General features: G+C 44.2%; 2 protein-coding genes across 2 annotated transcripts in view; one reads left to right on the top strand and one right to left on the bottom strand.

The window, feature by feature from the left end:
- Nucleotides 1-21,055, bottom strand: part of Sf3b3 (splicing factor 3b subunit 3) — a 78,799-nt gene that overhangs the window by 320 nt on the left and 57,424 nt on the right. The window contains exons 17-24 of the mRNA XM_055061847.1: nt 16,404-16,558; nt 16,149-16,323; nt 15,913-16,086; nt 9,322-9,642; nt 5,237-5,449; nt 5,059-5,157; nt 3,628-3,771; nt 56-160 (exon numbers count right to left, since the gene is read on the bottom strand). Of these exons, the coding sequence (XP_054917822.1) occupies nt 56-160; nt 3,628-3,771; nt 5,059-5,157; nt 5,237-5,449; nt 9,322-9,642; nt 15,913-16,086; nt 16,149-16,323; nt 16,404-16,558 (1,386 nt within the window). The remainder of the gene's footprint in view (nt 1-55; nt 161-3,627; nt 3,772-5,058; nt 5,158-5,236; nt 5,450-9,321; nt 9,643-15,912; nt 16,087-16,148; nt 16,324-16,403; nt 16,559-21,055) is intronic.
- LOC140215437 (tigger transposable element-derived protein 4-like) lies at nt 17,762-19,355 on the top strand. The gene is made up of 2 exons (XM_072285993.1): nt 17,762-18,940; nt 18,995-19,355. Exons 1-2 carry the CDS (start codon nt 17,904-17,906, stop codon nt 19,353-19,355), a joined length of 1,398 nt encoding a protein of 465 aa, XP_072142094.1. The 5' UTR covers nt 17,762-17,903.

Here is a 21,055-nt window from a genome sequence, read left to right as displayed (position 1 = left end):
AATGAAAAACTTATAAGTTTCTTGCACACTAATGATAACTAATAATTACTCTCACCTTGACTGGAAAGTAGGATGATCTAAACGAAAGATGGTCTCTGCCACATAATGGTGGGTTTTCGGATCGCATGTGCATCTCCAAATGTTGGAAGAAATCGTGGTCCTAGAAAAGGAAGCAGGAATACAAACTCACCTCAATCTTCTGCACAAACTTGCCGACATTCATGCTGCAACAAGCAGCTGAACAGAACGAGATGGGATATATGCAAAGTACCAATCACTGCAATGACTACAGTACTAATGGCAGCACACATCCCCATTACAAAGCTGACTTTACCAAAAGACTAGGGGTTTGCAAATCTAAACATTTTCGAATATGAATCGAATACGAACACTTAGCTTCAAATATCAGATTGAATAATGATATGCACTTGTATTTATTAGCAAGTTGGGTTAATTTGTTATGTTGGAACATTGCAATTGCATTTCCAATGTTAAAGAACTAGACCAGTAAGCACTGTTTCATATTAACTTGGAAAATATAGTAATTGACCATTTGCAGAAGTCAGACGCCCAGCTAGCGCGAAAAACAGAAAGCTTGCGCCTCGCCGCTTGGTTGGAAAACATCCGGGCTCCAGCCTTGCTTTGGTACGGCGGCATCAAGTGGTGACGTGTTTGCAGAGCTTCTTTCACGTTTTGTGAAAGCGTCGACGTGCTTTGGTTGTTGCATATGACCTGCCTTAAATATGATTGAAGTGAACTTCATTCCCTTGCCATTTTTGCAAACGGGATGTACAACTGACTTCTCAGAGTGCCGGATGACGAGCGAGAATGCATGGGGTTATCTGCATGCCAACACTTCGTTCGTTTGTCAGGCACACCGCGGATAGGCTTTAAAAGAAGGTAAAGTTAAAAACAAAATACTTAACGTAAACACAGCGGACCCAGCACTGGATTGGCCTCATACGAGCTACGTGCACGCCATCCATGAAGTCGGGCATCTACGTGGTTACAGCATGGTTCCCGAAAGCCATTGGCGACATTGCCGGAGTGCACTGTCAATGTGTGGCCGGACGAGTACTTTGTGTCTGTCACATTCCCCGAACTCTTAGTTTTTGCATGGAACAGTAGCTGTACACGTGCTAGCTTGCTAATTTGGTATTCGTCTCGTGCTGTTTTGCCAAACTGCTGTGTTGCATGCTTGTAGTGTACTAAATCGTATCCCAAATTTCGCATGCGCTACATGAATGCGGCAGGTTATTAGGGTGTTTTTGCGAGCGCTAAGGCCTCAAAGCGTACGCTAACCTATTTTATGTGTTACATTAGCTTAAATATGGGCAGCGCATGCATCTGCAGGTCAGTGCACTTGTGCTCACTCGCGAATACTCATATCAAAGATAGCTGGGCGAGTTGGTTCAAAGTCATGGTGGAAGAGAGCGCAACTGGCACGTACGGAAGAAAAGAAGACGAGCGCAGACTCACAAATGACACAATACTAGTACATAGACTGGCTGTATCTGTTGGCGCAGTTGTCACATTGCAATCAATCGTACTCGCATATGCTCAGATTGACTCAGTGACGAGCGCAAAGAAATACTGCATTCTTTATATGTAGATTGCAGCCTCGGCGACACCTGCCAGCACATTGCTGGCCTTCTGCTCAGCGTTGCTGAACTGGCAGGAGATGACAAGGGAATGGAATTTGCCTGCACGGACCACAGATCCTAGAATGCACTGTTGGCTGTCATGGCGTGCCATCCGGGTTCAACCATTTCACTGCTGCCGTCCACAAACTTCTCTCCGCATTAACCTTCGCAGAGGAAAATCTGAAGAAATTGCTATCTCCATTTCCATAATAATAGCTCATGCAACAGAAAGCAACGCAGTTGGCCGGCATGTCACATTGGTGGGGCACGTAACACCACCGAAGGCTGTCCGAGCTGTGCAGTTTGCTTTCCAACCACGGAGATGGCGCTCACGACGCGCCGCCACGGCCGTTTTTTGCGCATGCGCAGTAGTACTTCTGCAAGTGGTCAATTCCCACCAGCTGTCCTCGCTAGCCTGTGCCTTATCATACTGCATCAAATGCCCGTAAACTCAGAAGCATTTGACCCTGCGCCAGACAGCACTCAGCGCACTTGCTGTCAAGCAATAAGCTCAAACTTAAAAGAGGCAGTTAAAAAAAAAGTGCACCATTGCCGTCTGCGAAACCGTGCACCTTGCTACTGAGAGGCTGGCTTCCCCACAAAGTTTAGACATTTAGTGGCTAACTGTGCTTTACAGGAGAAATTTCGCTAGCATCACAAAATCGCAAAATTTAGCACAAAATTGCCCCTATATTCTTAGATAGAAACAAATGCTAAGAACCGTGTTTGCTTCTGCACAGCCAGAAATATATGCAATTTGATTTGAATAATTGTATCCAACCGAATATTCAAATATTTTCAAATATTTGTACACCCTTACAAAAAACACTTCTGAACAACTCTACCTAGCAAAGTGTGGTCCTGTAGAACTGATCTCAACACTGTCCAGCTGCTGCCTATATAGAACCTCACAAAAAATCTTGTGAAAAAAGAAATCATTGCTCATTTATATACAGTATCTCTCACTTTACAGCAATCTGACATTCCAACAACACAGCACATGCCTCTGGACGAGAGCTTTGCCTGAGCACCATTTGCCAATGCAACTGGCTGTGCCAAAGTGGTTAGCTGCATGTGTAAGCTAGCTACACTCAGCAGTGTTGGCTTTGCTTGCAACAGCAAGCATCCTAAACTCAGGCAGTGCAGCAAAGGGAAGCAGGGCATGAAAGAGCACATAGAAATTAGGAGACATAAGTAAGCCGAATTAGCCAATAAAGGTGTGAGCCTTTGTTCACGACCTCCTCTTGCCATATCTATGCACTCACTTTCTTTTTGCTATCTGGGAGAAAAGTTTCCACCTTTGTGCTCCATAAATTGTTTTCAGGGAGCAGTCATCCTAGTTATTTTGTTGCACTGTGAAATGAGGATGGCACTGACACCATAGATGCAAGGGCACTGTAAAGTGGAATATATGCTTTTCTCATTCCCCCTCAATTGATCTGTTCTCTTCAGCAGTCCCCAGTGCAGGTATCAATGCCTAGCCTTATGCACCTCATTGTTTTGATGTGAAGCACTCTTTGGCTAGCTCCACAACTTTGCAGATAACTGAGCAAGTTCTTCCACTGTCAAACAGCGACTGTGACTCAGATGATGATGTGCCGTGTGCTCCAGAGTCTTCCAAAAGTTGATCTGAATCAAGCCTTTACATTCCTTGCGTTGGCGTACAGCAAAACTGAAAACTGGCAGAATTAAAGGCGGACTTCTTTGCACATAAGCGGAAGTGCGTGCAGCAACGCATTTACCACTTATTCCGTGCACAGTGGCCTTAAAACGTAAATAAAGTTATCTTTTTTATGATACATTCGTTTTTTTTTTTTTTTTCAAACATTCAGTAGTTCGGATTTGTTTACGTTCCCTGTGGAGTTCGAATTATCGGTTGTCAAATGCATTTGTTCCAGCAAATTGTTAGCCTAAATGTACCTAACATTGAGGCTACTGAAATCCTATGGCCAGGTGTACTCATAAAATGTAGATTACACTTTACCTCATGTGCTGTGAATGGCACAAGAACTCCAATGGTGCCTGACAGTGTTACATACACAAGTGATTCTGAGCCACCGGGGATCAATGTTGCTTTCTGAAGCGACAATACGGTTTCCCCAATATGGAAGTTGGATATGACCTCAGCCTGAAACAAGAAAGAAAAACAAACCTGAATTCATGTAATTTCATGCCATGCTTTCCAAGAACAGCTTCCAAATGTTGGCAACACTTTTCTGCTAAACTTCAATTAATGAATTTCTCTTAAATTAAAGGCTAACAAAAGTTCTTTAACCCCTTCGCTTCCACCTGTGCAGCGTTCCCCAGCACCTGGTGTTCTGCAGTGCATTTTCCTGCTCTGTTCAGCATGTTCCACGATGTTAGAAAATGGCTCTAAATTCTGCTACAGACATCGCATTTACAAAATGTCTAGTTTACTTTGTTTACAAGAGACTTCCGCATCAGATGAAATAAAAAAAAATGTATAAAGCAGGTATAAAAATGTTTAAAATGTACAGGAACAACGCATTTCCAGGCAAAACTAAAGAAACTAAATGGAAAAAAGAAAATCGGTGTGGATTATATGTGCCAAAATAAGGTATTTGCAACAACAGACAGGAGCAGCAGCTGGCACGTGGCCACACTACGGGGTCAGAAGTGCCGCCAAGCGAGTTGTCACACTGCTGAGAGCATGGTCGGCAGCACAGTATATTTGAATTAGCAATTGCAAATGCTTGCGCATTCATATTACCAGCCATTTTCACACATTGAAGTGTACAGTGCTCTTGGAATAAAACGCGACACTGAGCATTTAGTAGAACCCTGCATATGTGCAAAGTACGCGAGAGCACCATGTCATGCCGCAAGGAATTTGGTCACCAAAGGTGACAAGGACTCCGATGCAAGTGTACGCGGCAAAATTATGTCGATGTGACACGAACTGCAGCCGGTGGAAACGATAGTATGTACATTACTTAGCCCTAAATTGACGCGTTTCATTCTGTGAGCACTGTACATAACTTTGACAGGACCACAGTATCAGTTCGAGTAAACTGGAAGTTCTAATTAAGTGGATTATAATTAACAAGATGGCACTGTACCTTTATTTTTTTTAGTTTTGCATAATAACATTGAAACAGGAAAAAAATAACTAGGAAAGATTTAGCTAGCTGTAAATTACTGAAAATATGTTTTCAAATGCGATACAAATGCAAGATGACTGTAACCAAACACCATAGCACCTTAAAGCCCCCTTTTTTAAATATAGCTTGTCCTGCATTAGCTGAAAAAAGCTGTTACGTAAACAGCCCATGGAGTACCTTCAACGCAAATCTGCTGGAAGTCATGTTAGCGAATTAGAGCTTTTTAAGAGCATTATTGCTGCCTAGCACTGATGCAGAGCAGAGAGCACTAGCAAATGTCATGTACACCATACCTTTTGAGATGAGCCTCCTAGCCAGCCACGGTCCCAAAGTGATTTGATTCCTGTTGGATCTTCATCCACTTCATCACTTATACTGTTTGGCAGACGTATCTAGGGGATGCAAATACTGTCACTGTAAGGTTTATTCTCAAACCGTTCGTTTCAAAAACAGCAAGGTGGAGCAACTTACAATGGAAACATTCCCAAACTTGTCAGCACCAGCAACTGTGTCGTAGTCAAGCATGCACGATGCAGTAATCCAACGAGGTACCGCGTCATCCGCAAAGATGACCAACTGATTTTCTTGGCGTTTGTAGCGAAGAAAGAAGAAGCTCTCTTGGACATCTCCCACCACCACACGATTGCCCATGCTCTGTATTGTTACTATGGCACTGGGGATGTACTGAAATGAAAGGTACAATGGAGTACAGTAAAATCACAGAGCACACCTGCACACATTCATTGTTACGCCACAGGAGCCTGACCATGGTAGAATTCTAATTAACTTCCATTTGCTAGAATCAAACAAAATGAATACCGAATTTGAAGGCAAAAGTGTTAAAATTAGTGTAGGAGTTGAACATTAACACAGTCAGAAACAAACAAATTGTACATACAATTGAACCTCATTGTTGCAAAGTCACATCTGACATGGAAATGACTTCGTTACACTCTAACCTCACTATAACGAAGTTGAATATATCCACTACTTCGATATATTTATTAATGCCATTTACTACAATATATGCCCAATTGGGTGCACAACTGTAAATAGGAAAATAGGAAGATGGCCCGCGGGACTGCTACATGGCCAGGCATGCAATGAAATTTGAATATAACAACAAAAGGATCTTCGGCGAGCGCAACATGCAACTTCGCAGCTGACATGACAGCCTTTAGACAGCTGCCTTCGGCTCCATTGTGATGGTCTTTCGCGTCCGCTTTCTACTTGGCTGCTCACGGTCGAGCAGCAAAACAGCGTTCCACTGAGTGATCGAGGAGGCAAGTGAACTTCTCCACGCTGAATCGGGTCGGCCGGGTCGGCTGGCTCATGGCCCCCGAGATTGCATCGATGCCAATTCGATCTTGGAGGTCAAGCCGAGCTGCCAGCCCATACGCTGTACCGTAGGGAGAGGGCGAAGTGAATGCATGGCCTGGGCGTGACCCCCAAGATTGCACTGGGGAGATCTCTGAGGCCAGGCCCAGCTGCGGCTGCTTGTATGACACGCCATAAAGAAAGAGAGAAGTGAATGCATTAATCTTTTGCACCACCACACTAGCCGCATAGGCATGATGCGCAAGCCTTGCATAGGCTTGCGCATCACCCCTGAGATTGCTCTGGCGAAATCCCGGAGTCCATACCCAACTGCGCCTGCCTGCACACCGTGCCGCGCATCATCATGTGGCTCGCGCAGCCAGGCATGCGGAAGAGAGATAAGCCAGTGGAGAAGCGCAATAGGGAGCTGCTGCTTATGCATGAGTGCACAGCAAGGAGGTTTAAGAAGAACTTTAACCTGCTTGGTGCACAGCTACATGCGGCGGTGAAAAAGAACAGTGTTGCTTGATGCTGTATTCAACACAGGAATGCGGGAGCTTTGAACTGTCGCAGCAAATGGGTGCTGAACCCCGCAGAAAGCGATGCACTCTGTGCGTAACGGTCGTCTATTTTTGGGTTTCGGAGAGGAATGTAGTTTGTTATATCCATTAGTAGGACAATTTCACTTCGTTATAACAAGATGTTAAATACATAGATCTCTATGGGGATTTCAAGGGGAATTTAATTTACTTCATTGTGCCCATTATTTTGTTACATCCTGTTTCGTTATAACGACGTTCGAGTGTATATCGAATACTCATGATAAGCATGCATTTGTTACGTAGCAATACAGGCAAGAAACATTTTTGAGTTACTTCCATTATATCTGATAATTCGTTATATCAGTGTTAGTTATATCAGAGTGCTTCATGGAAGGACTCTGGTTATATCGAGGCTTGACTATTAGCTTGACTTCTGTGAGTAGTGAAACACCCTGGTGTAATGCTGGTTGGCATAAGAGCTGCGAGTGGGCTCATTCTAAACCTAAAGCCAGCTTGTAGACCAGGTCAGGGTTAAAGTTGCCTTGCATAAGAAAGGCCTTGCTATAATCAAAACTCAGCTTCTGCCCAACAATGATGAAGAGAATGTTCACAAAGTTCCTTATGTACAGAGCAAAGTCGTCCCCTTTTTCTGAAAATAATTACTCTGTGTATGCTCTAATACGCTGCTCACATTTAAAGCACCCTCTCAAATCCCCATTCGTCACGCTGAGCCTCAGTGAGACACCATGATAAAAAACAAGCAAGTGTATTTGCACAGACATAACTAGAGGTGTGCAAATATTTAAAAAGTTCGAACATTATACTTTTAATATTGATATTTGATTCGAAAAATAGATATTTGAAAATGTTCGAATGTTCGGTTGGATATGAATATTCGAATCATAGCAAATGTATTGCTGGTTGTGCGAGAGCAAACACGGTTCTTAGCACTTGTTTCTATCGAATCAGAAATCGGGGCGATTTCCAGCTTAATTTTGTTATTATTTTGTGCTGCTAGCGAAATTTCGCCTGTAAAGCACCCTTAGCCACTAAACGCTTAAACCTTGCGGGAAAGCCAGCCTCTCAGCAGCAAAGGACACTGGTTTGCAAACAGCGAGGGTGCACATTTTTTTCTTACCCCCCCCCCCCTTTTTTTTGCAGTGCCATTCTCAATTCTGAGCATACTGCTTGGTAAGAAGTGCGATGAGTGATGACTGGTACAGGGTCAAATGCCTCCGAGTTTACGGGCATTTGATGCAGTATAATAAGGCATAGGCTGGCGAGGAGAGCTAGTGAGCATTATTAAATTTTCCAAGTTAACATGAGCCAAATACAAAATGTTTTAATATAACGGCTTACTAGTCTAGTTTTTTTAACATTGACAATGCAGATTGCAATATTTTATCATAACAAATTAACCGAACTTCATAATAAATGCATGTGCATATAATTATTCGATTTGATATTCGAAGCTAAGTATTCATATTCGATTCATATTCGTAAAGTTTGATATTTGCACACCTCTACACATAACATTAACAACTTCCCACAACACATATAAGCAATTAAAATGCTAACTATGAATACAGCCACACAGACACAATGCAAGCATAAAGCAATGGCGTATCATAGTGCAGAGATCACCTTTACAAGGGCCAGCATCTGTGCAGGCATGCATCACAGTAACAGATCACGCAATATACTAAGAAATTTGTCCATAGGCAGAGTAACTGTAGCTGTTTCTATTTCTTTTTCTACCCCCCCCCCCCCAATAATTATAGCAATACCTGCATTTAAGACTGCTAAAAATAAACTTGTTAATTTCTCTATGAACAGGCTGAGCTTGCAGCAGCAAAAGTAGCAACATTGAAGATGGGCTGGATGCACAGGCCATCACGTCTCGCTAAAATGCTTGCCACAGTACACAAGACTCTCACAAACTCCCTTCAATTGTGAATCAAAGGCAACAATAAGGCCATTACATCTATGCATTAATTTCTTTTTCCATCAGATACCAGAACCTCAACACAGGGATGCAGTCCTTACTCATAACTGCTGAGAATCTTCTAGTTGGATATCTCCCTTCTCATTAAGTAGATGCTCAATTTGCATGACTGAAAGTAACATATAAATGTGTCACCATTTACAAAACTTGAACTTTATTATCATTTCTGGTTTTTCCTGTTAGCAGGCTTCACGGTTTATGAACAGCTTTCTGAAAATGGTCACTGTTATACTTTTGTCCACATACAGCTTTAAATTTGCACAGTGGTTTCCTGTGAGCAAACAGGAACACTCAGAACTGCTTGAAAAGTGTCTCGGAGTTTGTACCAGCCTTGGCAACAGCAGAGACACCAGTAAGTGCACTTCTGAGGGAACCTATGGCAAACTGAAAAGCTTTCCAGTGCACTTACAGGACAGAATCGTTAGGGACACCCAATTCTGATTTCCCAAATTTGGCCCTGCAGACACCATAAAGTAAAGCAAACCTACAGTGGTGTGAAAACAGACTTATGAAGAACTTGAAAGGGCAAGTACATAGAGCCTACACAGAACCCCTTTTTTTATTATGTAATATTAGTAAGCATAGTTAAAATTATAAAAAATGGTACTTACACCAGTCACCTTGCCAGTGGACCATACTCAATACGGAATAAAGATACACAACCTGTGACCAATGATTGAATAGGTACTTACCTTGTTTTCACACTTTCGGAGCAGTTTCTTGCGTCCCAAGTCATATAAGCGTAGGCACTTCCCCACCCCAGCCAGCAGGCGGCCCTGGAAAGGGCACAGGGCTGTGGGCGCTTCCTCCACTGACGTGGCATGCACGAGCTCCAGGCGTGTCTCACCAGCATGGCTCAGCCGATATGTGAGCAGCAGGCCACCACTACGTGCATGCCAAGGCTGTAAGGACAGCTCCCGGGCAGCGCCCACTACTACATATTGCTCATCTGGTTGAGATGCAAACTTGACCAGCGCCACACTCAGTGCTGCCTCATTCTGCTCCAAGGCTACCTGAGGGCAGGCAAATGATATGTTATACAAGCGTGTATGTCAATGTGAATTGACACAACTGAATATGTAATTTAAGCAATATACCTTCATAAAACACACATCTGGAGAGCCTCATGGGCTAGCAAAAAATTTCTGATAGAGCGCCTTACATGCATTCTTACATGAACCATATACAGTCAAACCCAACTATATCGAACCCGTTTACACCGAATTGTTCTATATATAGAACAATTTCTGGACACAGTATAGTTATGAGTATATATAGTAAAAATTACGCTTACATCGAAGAAAAATAACAGCAACTCCCGATATATCGAACGTCAAGAGGCGGAAAAGTGCCCCCAGAAGTTGGCTTTCCCTCACGGTAGCGGGGAAACCCGGCGGCGCAGCTCCATCCAACCGCTCTCCCTACCGTGACCGTGCAGCCTCGGACAAGCCATTGACATCCCCCTGCAAAAAATGATCCTGGCCGGCCCACAGCGCTTGCTCAGACAGCCAATCAGAGGCTCTTGTGCCCTCGTCATGCAAGATGACGAAAGTGCGAGTTGTCTTGCTGCTTTTCTGGTTCGTTGTGTTTGCGCCTTGTGGGCCTTCTCCCGCAGTGTTGCCGTGATGAAGCGGCAGAATTGGCCTTTCATTGTGAAGCTCGAAATCATAACTCCGGTTGAACGCGGTGAGAAGTCGGATGTCCCTGCAGCGTTCAAGATTCCGAGGAGCACTCTCAGCACGATCTTGAAGAATAAGGGGGAGATTAGGGCTAAAGCGGACAAACTTGCGACTCTGTGCCCGTGGCGCCCGACACGTACGCACCGCTGTGTACAAGTGGTACATCTGAAATTGCTTCAGACATGCCAATTTCCGCGTGCTCGGCGATGACTCAATTCTGATGAATGCGATGAAGCCGTTGCTGGAAGCTGTTGACGAATCAACGGTGGACGAGTTTGTGAGTGCAGATGATGGTGTCGCGACCACAGGAGAGCTCGAAAACGAAGACAACATTGCCGACATCGTACCGAGCACAAATGAAAGTGGGCACAATGAGGAAAGCACCGTCGGTCCTTTGCTCACACGCTCCGAAGTGATTGGTGCACTCGCACTAGTCCGGTGCTTCTGTGCGAATGCTAAAGGCTGTGGCCTCAGCTGCTCAGACTCCTTAGACAATGTGGGGAAGTGTGTGCGTTGCAGGCAGCAAAATTGCCCAAGCAGAAGAAAATGCAGGACTATTTCATGCAAAACTAAGCTAGTTTCATCAATAAAGTGATCTTATAAATGGTATGTGCTTCTATGACATCCAATTATTTAGCTGGCTTATATGGAATTATGCTCTATATCGAACTGATAGGTGTCTTTTTTTTTTTTTTTCCCGAGTTCGATATAGCCAGGTTTGACTGTATCATCTATGAAAAAGAGCTGAACCAATAATGTTTAGTTTAAGCTAAGTACATCAAGATGGCTACTTTCCTAAGACAGTGCCCTTGAGTTTCGTTCTCTACATTGACCCCTTCAAGCCACATGCCTACAATCGTACATGCCAAGGCTACACCTAAGAATCACGAACATAAAAAAAAAATAACCATCTCTAAAACATACTGCAGAGATATTAACATGCTTCTGATTTGACATGTGCCACAAAATTGGTTATCACATACAATGTGTGATGAAAATAGTGCTGTTTTGATGGCTGCTGGCAGCATCATTATGTTGTCATGTGGCAGGTACTCTTGCATTTGCCAGTAAAGATTATTAGCAAGCGAGCTTCTACAATGCCTAAGTGCCAGTGTCTTCCGTATACATCGCTTTGAAACAGTCTTTTTTTCAGGTGCATACCTGAAATATTTTTTAGATTTGAGGTTCTTAATACATATAGTCGACTCAATGAAACATTGAAAATTTGAAATATACTGTATATACAATGCTTCGCTGCAATTTGTTTTTAAATATGCTAATGATGTAAGGTATAAAATAAAGACAAATTTTCAAAAGGCAGAGTTAAATAAGCACATGCAGAAGTTAAAACGTTTCTTACGAGCAGCCTTGAACATGTTGGGAGTGCCTGGACAAATGATTGCAATTCACTGCAACTAGATCCCTCCCACGGCAGCTTACTTCTTTTGCGGGGGCACACTAAAGAACCCCAGGTGGTCAAAATTAATCTGGAGTCTCCCACTACTGCATGCCTCATAATAATATTGTGGTTTTGGCATGTAAAAATCCCAGAATTTAATCTAACTTTCTTTTGCAACAGTAAAGCTGCCAACTATTTTCTGAGAAATAAAGGTGTGATAAAAATGCAAAAAGTAAGATTGTAAAAAATTTTTTTTAAGAAAGTAGCTTTGTTGTACTGTGTCAGACAGCGAGCTCATTAATGCACTTGTTATTGTCTTGCACTTCTCCAACACAACATTGAATATAGTCTGGCAAGCATCATCGTGAGGTGAAATCCTAAAACTTATGGCAGATCTATGACCTGCTGTGCAGTAGTCACATTCATCAACAAGATGCAAGCACTCCAGGTTGAGAGCTTTATGACAACACAAAGTTTTTTTTCTATTTCCCCTGTGGCGAGTCCATCCTATAAGCAGCCAGGCAAACTAGTGCAAAGTGGGCACTTGCACTGGCAGTCAGCTGTCCACCCATATAAGCTCATGACAGTCAACCACATTGCACATTTGTCTGACCTATGACGATTGCTTTTGGCTGCAGAAAGTGCCAACAATACAGCAATGCAACAAGTGTGCTTGCCCTTGTATAGGGGTGAGCGAATACTGAATATACCAATACAGACCCAATAATAAACGATTGAATCATACAAATGGATGCCTTTTACGGCTCTCAAGGGCTCAAACTGCCACAGTCACGTCCACTCTGAAGGCCTACCAGTACATTTATTAAGCTTCTCGACGCTCATAGTATGGGAGATGGCGAGTACACCCGTGTGTAATTAAGGAGCACATACTACATCCCGTGGCAGTGGCCCCTTTCCACTCTTACTATTTCTCCCCAATAATTTGTGTATGCTTGATTGTGTAAGCTGCTGTATTGCAGCAAAGCTGACTTTAGAAAGCTGGCATTATATGCAATGCTTCTTAGACACTTGGAATTTTTTTGTGCGCTTCAAAGCCATTGACAAGAACGACAAAGGAGGTGTCAGCGCCAGTGCTGACAGTGGCAAATCTTTTCAATGAAAAATTCGGCATCAAATAGCAGGAAGCTTGGCAGCAAACAACGAAGCTGCTAGGCCTAGCTGTCTAGTAGCCCTACAGCTTACAACAGGGACATACATATTTCACTTAAAGTGTTCGGAAAAATGATTTTACGCTTACTGCTGCACTGTTCTTATTCAAATGTCTAAGAAAAATCTTATTTTGGTGTCTATACTGTTTGGTATAACACTTGGCACGATTACTTGCCCATTTTTTAGGACAAGAATGAGAAACTGCTTTCGTCTATGCGAAAAATGTCATCCGCAAGCATGGCTCTAGCGCAGACTTAAGTCGCCACCTGTCGGCACCAGCAAAAAGGAGCTGTTGCAGCGTTAAGCGGCCAATTGGAAGACGCCATTTCATCTGCTTATTTTTCTGTTATGATCTCAGCATGACCTCGCTTGCTTTGCTGCAAAACAAACCAAATAACGCATTTCTAATTCAAATAAACTTCCTTTGTGCGCAAATATTTGCTGCAATGGCTTTCGTATTGTCTGCTTGTTGCAAAAGAGAGATGACGTGTAGCTTACTTTTTTTTTTTTTTTCTGTCAGTAGCGTCTGTATTGTGTTATATAGTTTTCTATTATGATTTACCCCCATATTCAGAAATGTGTTTTAACTTGAAGCTCATGCTTGACTTGATTTAAATGATGCCTGTCGTCAATGCGCCGAAGGAAACGCAATTGGCATCCTGGGCACGTTCATGCCAGGCGTCATTTAGATCAAGTCAAGCATGGGCTACAAGTTAAGGTGCATTTCTGAATATGGTGGTTAGTCATCCCACAAATAAGTAACATGTGCGAGGCTTTTGTGGTGCAATTATATTTTTTATAAAAGTTTACGGGTCGGGTTGTGGTTGCACAACTCGTACTGAGCACCATGTTGTTGGTCCTGATGAGAACCGTTCTTATTGGTCAACAGTGGAAAAGCAGAAACTTGGTGGCACTTCAATGACAGAGGTTCCCAATGCCCTCTGTTTGCATCAATGCACATCTTTAGCCGTGCTTTGTAGCGGCTGAACACAGATGCATGCATGCTGTCAGTAATTAAGGTGAATGCTGGTTCAATACAGTCTTTCAGTTCTTCAGTGCTACCAATTGCTGCTCAGGTGTACACTTGGCCTTTTATAAAGTCCACACAAAGAAGCCACACGAAGTGAGATTAGGTGAACGCCATGTTGGCCACGACATGTTGGGCGAACCTCGACCCATCGACCTGCCAGGAAAGGCATCACTGAGCCACTGACGCATGCTCTCGGCAGAGTGAGCTGGCACACTGTTGTGTTAAAATATGCGCAGATCTTTTTGCATGTGGTTTTTCTCGAGCTCATGAAGAAATTCTGTCTCCAGCATATTTTCATATGACACAGCTGTGACAGTGTCGTCAATAAAGAAAGGCTCGACAACACCTTCCTGCCAGATGCTGTACCAAACAGCCAGTCCCTTTGACTTTACTGGATGGGTGGTGATAAAGTTTGGGTCAGTCTTCGACCAGTACTTGGTGTTCGAGTTGTTGACGTTGCCAGCCATGTGAAAAACTGCCTAGTAACTAAACAGCATGATACTGAGGTGCCCCCAGATCAATGTGTATCCTGTCTTTCTCTGCCTGACAGAAGTCGAGCCAATGGGTCTTATCTTGGTTGGAAAGCTACTGAAGCACTCTTAGCCTGTAGGGCCGATACCCCTTCTTTAGCACTCTGCTTACAGTTGTGTAATGCACTATGGATACTAACGCAGTGTGCTGAGTAGACATCATGGCATTTGAAATAAAAGCTCCATCAATAGCATCTGCTAAACTTTCGTGAGCTTTTCCCTTGTCCCTTCTTTGCATATTCTGCAAGGTGGCACTTTCGTGAAGCCTCTTCTTCCACAGCAGGATGCACGGTCTGGAGGGAGACTGCCGGCGAAACCTCCTCTTGAAGTTAGTCTTCGTGGCGCTAAATGAACCTGACTTGCGGTAATCATGAGACAGCGGCTACTTTCTCGTTTGAGGAAAACAATTGCATTACAAAAGCTTGCCAAAGGTCAAGTTGCACTGAAAGAACGCATCTGTTGCCTCGGCAAACTTTCGCTGAACTACAAAAACACATTGCCATCTACAGCAGCACGGTGAAAGCAGACAACATAAAAGCCATTGCAGCAAATATTTGTGGGCAAAAGAAGTTTATCTGAATTAGAAATGCTTTATTCTGCCTGTTTTGCAGCAAAGCAAGCGAGGTCATGTTGAGATCATAAAAGAAAAATAATTAGACGAAACAGTATCTTCAAATCAGCCACTTCACACAGCAGCAGCTCCTTTTTGATGCTGCTGGCACGTGGCGACACAAATGTACACTAGGGCTGCCTTTGGAAACATCACTTTTCGCATAGGCGAAATCAGTTTCTCATTCTTGTCTTAAAAAGCAGGCAAGTAATCGTGCCGAGTGTTGTGTTAAACAACGTAGAATCCAAAACACAATCTTTCTGCGAAATTTGAGCAAGAATAGTGCAGCGGTAAGCACAAAATCTTTTTCCGAGCACTTTATGCAAAATATGCATGCCCCTGTAGTTGTAGGCCTAGTTGCAAGTGCATGACAGCACAAAACGGCTATACGACCACAGACCAAGCACCATGTGGTGAAACACAAATGGCCATAGTAACCGAAGTGGCTACAGCTACCGGCGAATCCGCGTGCAAGAGTACTGGTTCGAGGCTGGCAAATAATCAAAGTGGCAGCTGTGGAGGCTTCAATTAATGCCCTTTCGGACCTGTGGTCATGGCAAAACTCTGAAAAATCGGATGGCAAAGGGTTTCAGCATATGAAATTTCAGATGCCCTTATACGTTGGCTCTACGGGGTACGTGGTGATGCAAAGGGTTCAGAATTATCAGGCCTGTCTGAAAAGTCGGTTACCGACTGTATATGGATGCAAGGGAACATTTGCAGAGGCCCACTCATTGAACAAAACAATGCAGTCTTTAATGTGCCTGCTGCTGCTAAATAGCAGTTTCAAAGCCACAAATGCAGCTCTGCCATTTAGATAAACCCAAGCTTCCATGTCTAGTAATCTGTGAACGAGTGCCATTACCTTGCAAAGTGTTTGGCTGTCAGCAGGGTTCAGGACTCTGATTACTGATGCCCACATGCCGGAGCCAGCCTTTGGTGAACCGAACACTGCCTCAGGAAGTACTTCGCTCAAGAAAGCAGCAGCCATCTCAGCAGCGAGTTCCTGCTCTCCTTCACCAGCTGCTTCCACCATTTCCTGAAGGAATGAAGAATATGTTTGTAGTCTTACATCTCGGCTATATACAACTTCAATCTTACCTCTGCCATCTGCTGTTTACGCTGCTGCTTCATCTTTTCTGTGTAAGCATTATGGTCTGTTTCAACGATGATCAAATGGCCACTGTCACTGTTCACAACAAATTTGCGAGGTGTGTATTCCAAAGCAGTTGACACCTGGTTGAAAACAGCCCCAAGCTTTTCCAGGGCTAGAATCCTATAGAGAGAGAAAAATGTCTTGCAGCAAATACAAAAGAAATTTTCTGAGAGTACATCAATGGGACTAACAATAAATACCTGAGTGTATTTGTTGAAATTGCCACAATACCTTCAGGGCACTGCTCAGATGAAAATCCAGATGCAAACTCTAGGGTCTCATATGACAGTGGGGTCAAGTGAAATCGATTCTGGTAGTAGTAACTTAACCATGAGCGACTTGACATTGCTAGAGCCTGGAAATATACAAAACATTGAAATGCTACTGCTTAACATAGATATTCATTGTGGTTGATTTTGCATGAACTTTTTCATCTCCTAAGAGACTTCGTGTCATATATCTACCCATTTTTTTGTGTGTATAAGTCCTTCCTTCTTTTTTTAAAAAAATTTTTGTCGGCGTGTTTTATGCACCAGTGCGACTTATATATAGCTTCTTCTTTAAAAAAAAAAAACTGCTGTCAAAATCTGATTGGATGGATTAGCCACGCGAAACGCTGCGTTGACCTCCTCTGGCAGTTGCTACAGGTTGTGTGCGCACTATGGAGGCACTGGGTTCTCATGATTGAGTTGCCGAGTGCAGTGCGAGAAGGACGGAGCAGCAACGCAAGCGGCAGCAGGCCGTGAGTCAACTGACTCTGAAGTCGTTGCATTTGCAGATCACTTTCAAAATAGGTCACGTGCCGCTGTGCAAACTACGCAGTTGCTGCCATAGGACACGCCGCCTTCCCGTGCTGCCTTCCCACTTTCCACCCTTGTGCGCAATTCGGCTCACCGTTGCATACTTTCACTCGCACATACAGCATATACGGCATGCGGGGACGATGTTATTGCCCTTGGACGTCATGCGGTACATCGTGGTGACGACGGCTAAAATGCGCCTGGAGTTCACGAAGTGAAATGTCACTATGTTTTAAAAATCGCTTACCGAATGAACAGGTGGATCTTAGACACCAGTGCGACTTATACAGTCGACTCCCGATAATTCGAAGCCGCTTAATTGGAATTTTCGGTTAATTAGAAGTGAAGTGCTGGTCCCGTCAGTTTTGCATGTAATCCTATGGAAGAAATCGCTCGATAATTCGAAGTCCTCATCCAGTAATATTGTTTAATTGGAAGTTAATTTTCAGCCGGGATCCTCGAGGTGACCTTCATTCTTTGGTAGAATGTGCAATTTTTCAAGTGCTGCAACAGCTCCGTGCTCCGCGTTGGTGTCATCGCCACCGCAGCCACCCGCAACGCCATCCTTCTTGGAGCGGCGCGATTATTAATTGCTACGGCTGCCGTGGCCTCCTTGATCAACTCCGGCGGGAGGCGAAGCGGCTCCCGCCGGAGGCCACGCGCGGCTGCCGCGCGTGGCCGGAGCTGATCGCGGAGGCCACGCGGGTGCCATAGGTGCATGCAGCGCTGCATACTGGCAGTGGCGAGATTGTGTGAGATTAGTCTTGCAGCGTGCGCAGCGTATGTCGAGGCGTGTGTTCGTCGAGCGCCTTTGTGCGGGTAGCTCGTTGGCTAGGTTGTACCACGGGTGGTGATCCTACGCTTCGGAATTGACTGTACCTAGTCGCACAGTTTATAGCCATGGCAAACCGTGGCTCTTATCGCACGCTCGACCTGGCAACGAAAGTCGAGGTTTTGAAGGAAGTTGAGAAGGGAGGTGCCGCCAAACAAGACACAGCGCGGAAGTACGGGATCAAGCCGAACACGCTCTCAAACTACATCAAGAACAAGCGCACAATAATGGATGCATTTGAGATCGACAAGTTCAAGACTTCTCGGAAGCGAATTCGCACAGGTGCTTACCCAGAGTTGGAGAAGGCTCTGCTGGTTTGGATTAGGGAGGCCAGGAGCAACAAACTTCCTCTCAGCGGAGACATCGTTGCGATGAAAGCCCGGACGCTTGCAGCAATGTTGGGGATTGATGACTTCGTTTCGTCAGATGGATGGCTGACGCGCTTTAAAGATCGCCATGACCTGGTTTTCAAGAGCGTGTGTGGTGAAAAGGCGTCCGTTAACCAGGAAACATGCGCCACGTGGAAGGACGGAAAGCTGCGTGAATACCTCGCCGAATACAGACCGGAAGACATCTTCAATGCAGATGAGACTGCACTCTTCTATCAGCTTCTACCAGAGAAGACCCTGACATTCAAGGACGATGACTGTGCTGGGGGCAAACGCAGCAAGGAGAGAGTGTCGGTGCTGATCGCGACAAACATGACTGGCACGGAACGATGTCGCTTACTTGTGATCGGGAAAGCCGCGAAACCGAGATGTTTTAAAGGCGTGAAGACGCTGCCTGTGGACTATGAGGCGAACAAAAAAGCGTGGATGACGGCCGAAATCTTCAAGAGCTGGATAAGCAAATTGGACCGCAAGTTTGCTTCTTCGAACCGCAAGGTGTTGTTCCTGGTCGATCACTGCAGTGCTCACGTGAATGTGCCAGCCTTGAGTGCAATACGCCTCGCATATTTGCCTGCAAACACAACGGCTGTTTTGCAGCCTATGGACCAAGGCATCATCAAAAATGTCCTGTACAGGCGGCACCTCCTCGAGCGCATGATTTTGTGTATGGATAACTCCTCAAAATACGAGGTGAGCCTGCTCAGTGCCATCCACATGTAAGCGCGAGCATGGGATCGTGTGAAGCAAGAAACAATCGCAAACTGCTTCAGGGCTTGCGGTTTTGTGGCAGCTTCTTCGGAGGATGCCTCTGAAATTTCAGCGGAGGAAGCGTCAACAAGCGAGCTTGACGGCACTGATTTTGGTGATGCTCTCGGGGACGTCAGTTTTGAAGTTTACGTCGCCGTAGACAAGGCGGTCGAAACGTGCGGTGCGCTGACGGATAGCGAAATTGTAGAGATTATTCGGCCCCAGGAAGCGACCCAGGAAAGCGACGATGACGTTGAAGGCGAGCCACAACCTAAGGCTGCCGATGTAGCTGCGGGCCTTGCTCTCGCAGAGCGCTTCTTTGCCGCTGAAGGTAACGCGGAAGAAGCGTTCCGCCACGTCTACAGCCTGCAGAACTTGCTTTAAGCAGCGCGATTTGGCAAGAAGAAGCAGAGCAAGATGACCGACTATTTTTCTTAGAGAAAATACTCAATTTCGCCACAAATAAAGTGCTGTTTTTGTGTTTTGTGCTTAATTGGAAGTTCGTTTAATTCGAAGTTTTTTGCGGTCCCCGTGAACTTCGTATTAACGGGAGTCGACTGTATACGCTTTTTTTAGGAAATACTGCTGTTTTGAGGGGGGTGCGACTTATACAAAGGTGCAACTTATACACCGGAAAATATGGTAGCTACTATTGCGTTAACCTAGGAGTACTTGTGCTTTGCCATGTTTATTTCCACATGCTCACTGCACAAATGCATGCTTTACATTGACTATTGCCTTACTCAAGGTGTTCTGTCAAATGCTCACCCATATCATTTTCATAGGCATGCAGTTTGTTTACAGGCGAATGCTTGCAACAGACAATATCACTGCACGTTCCTTTTCAAAAGATGGGCAAGGACTCATTGTATTTCATTTAGCAATCAGACATACATACAAATACCGCAAGCTTCACACTTCCTTGGTTTTTACGACAGGTGTAAACCACCAAGTTTATTCATGGGCACACCACATGCATGCCTCATGCATGCTAGCTGCTTCGAAGCTATTTCGAAGATGAAAACATTATGTTGTGTGAATTTGACTATACAGTAAAACCCCGTTAACTCAAACTCTGATATCTCAAAATAATGGTTAAGAAAGATTTTTTTCCCAAATGTATTTTTTACTCCTTACCTAGAAAATTTTTTCAACTGGACTCTAGCCATCTCGAAATGTCAAGTACAAAACTACCATAAAAAAGTCACTATCTAGTGATTTACATACTCTGTCTGCAGCTGTGATATCGCCAATACTGAAGGCAGAATTCTGCGGTCACAGCAACTTCACTTTCCATGATTGGCACCACCAGGCTTCATAGCGTGGCATAGGGTGAGGCGTATACAGTCACGTCATTCATGGATACCTGCTAAAGGTGTTGCAGTTTCTCTCTTCCACAGTTCAGCTTCAGTTTTTGAAGTGAAATTGTCCGGAATTGCTACGCTGCAGAAAGTAGCATCAGTTTTTGGCATGTCTGGTACTGGTTAGCAACTTATCGGACGATGGTCTTCCAATTCTTGCATTAGGACCAATCACCTGACTGTTTCAGTGCTAAGTACCCTGCCTTGGCACAATGCCAGGAACCCCGTTGCTTGTAGGTGCTGACGTACCCGGTGGCGAGTCATGCCAAATCTCATGGAAGCAAGTGACCGAAAATATTGTTTCTGCAATACTGAGCTTTTGTGGGGAAGTTCGTGGTTACTGGTGTTATTTTGAAAAGGTTCTATGCGGTCTATGTGTGAAACTCCACTTATCTCAAGATTTTCCCACCATTTTAATGACTGAGTTAATGGGGGTTCTACTGTAGCTGCAAAGAAATAGTTATTACAGTGTATTGACATGTTGAGACTAAACTATGTATACTGTGCACAATTTTTTTTTGACGCTGTTCACAATATAAAACTATAATGAAAGAAAATCAACCCTTTGAGTCAAGTTTCATAAAAAGAAAATCTACTCTCAAAGGGTTACTGCAGTTAAGCACATCCTGAAAAACATTCAATATAGCAAAAAACAATCGACCAGAAAATACACGCAGAACTGGGCTTCTACTTTAAACTTCCTTCTTCTTCAAAGAAAGAAAA

The sequence above is a fragment of the Dermacentor andersoni genome, chromosome 1 (genome assembly GCF_023375885.2).
Source record: "Dermacentor andersoni chromosome 1, qqDerAnde1_hic_scaffold, whole genome shotgun sequence".
NCBI classification, from domain to species: domain Eukaryota; kingdom Metazoa; phylum Arthropoda; class Arachnida; order Ixodida; family Ixodidae; genus Dermacentor; species Dermacentor andersoni.
The sequence above is the reverse complement of the archived record's forward strand: the minus strand, read 5'-3'. Positions and strand labels throughout refer to the sequence as shown.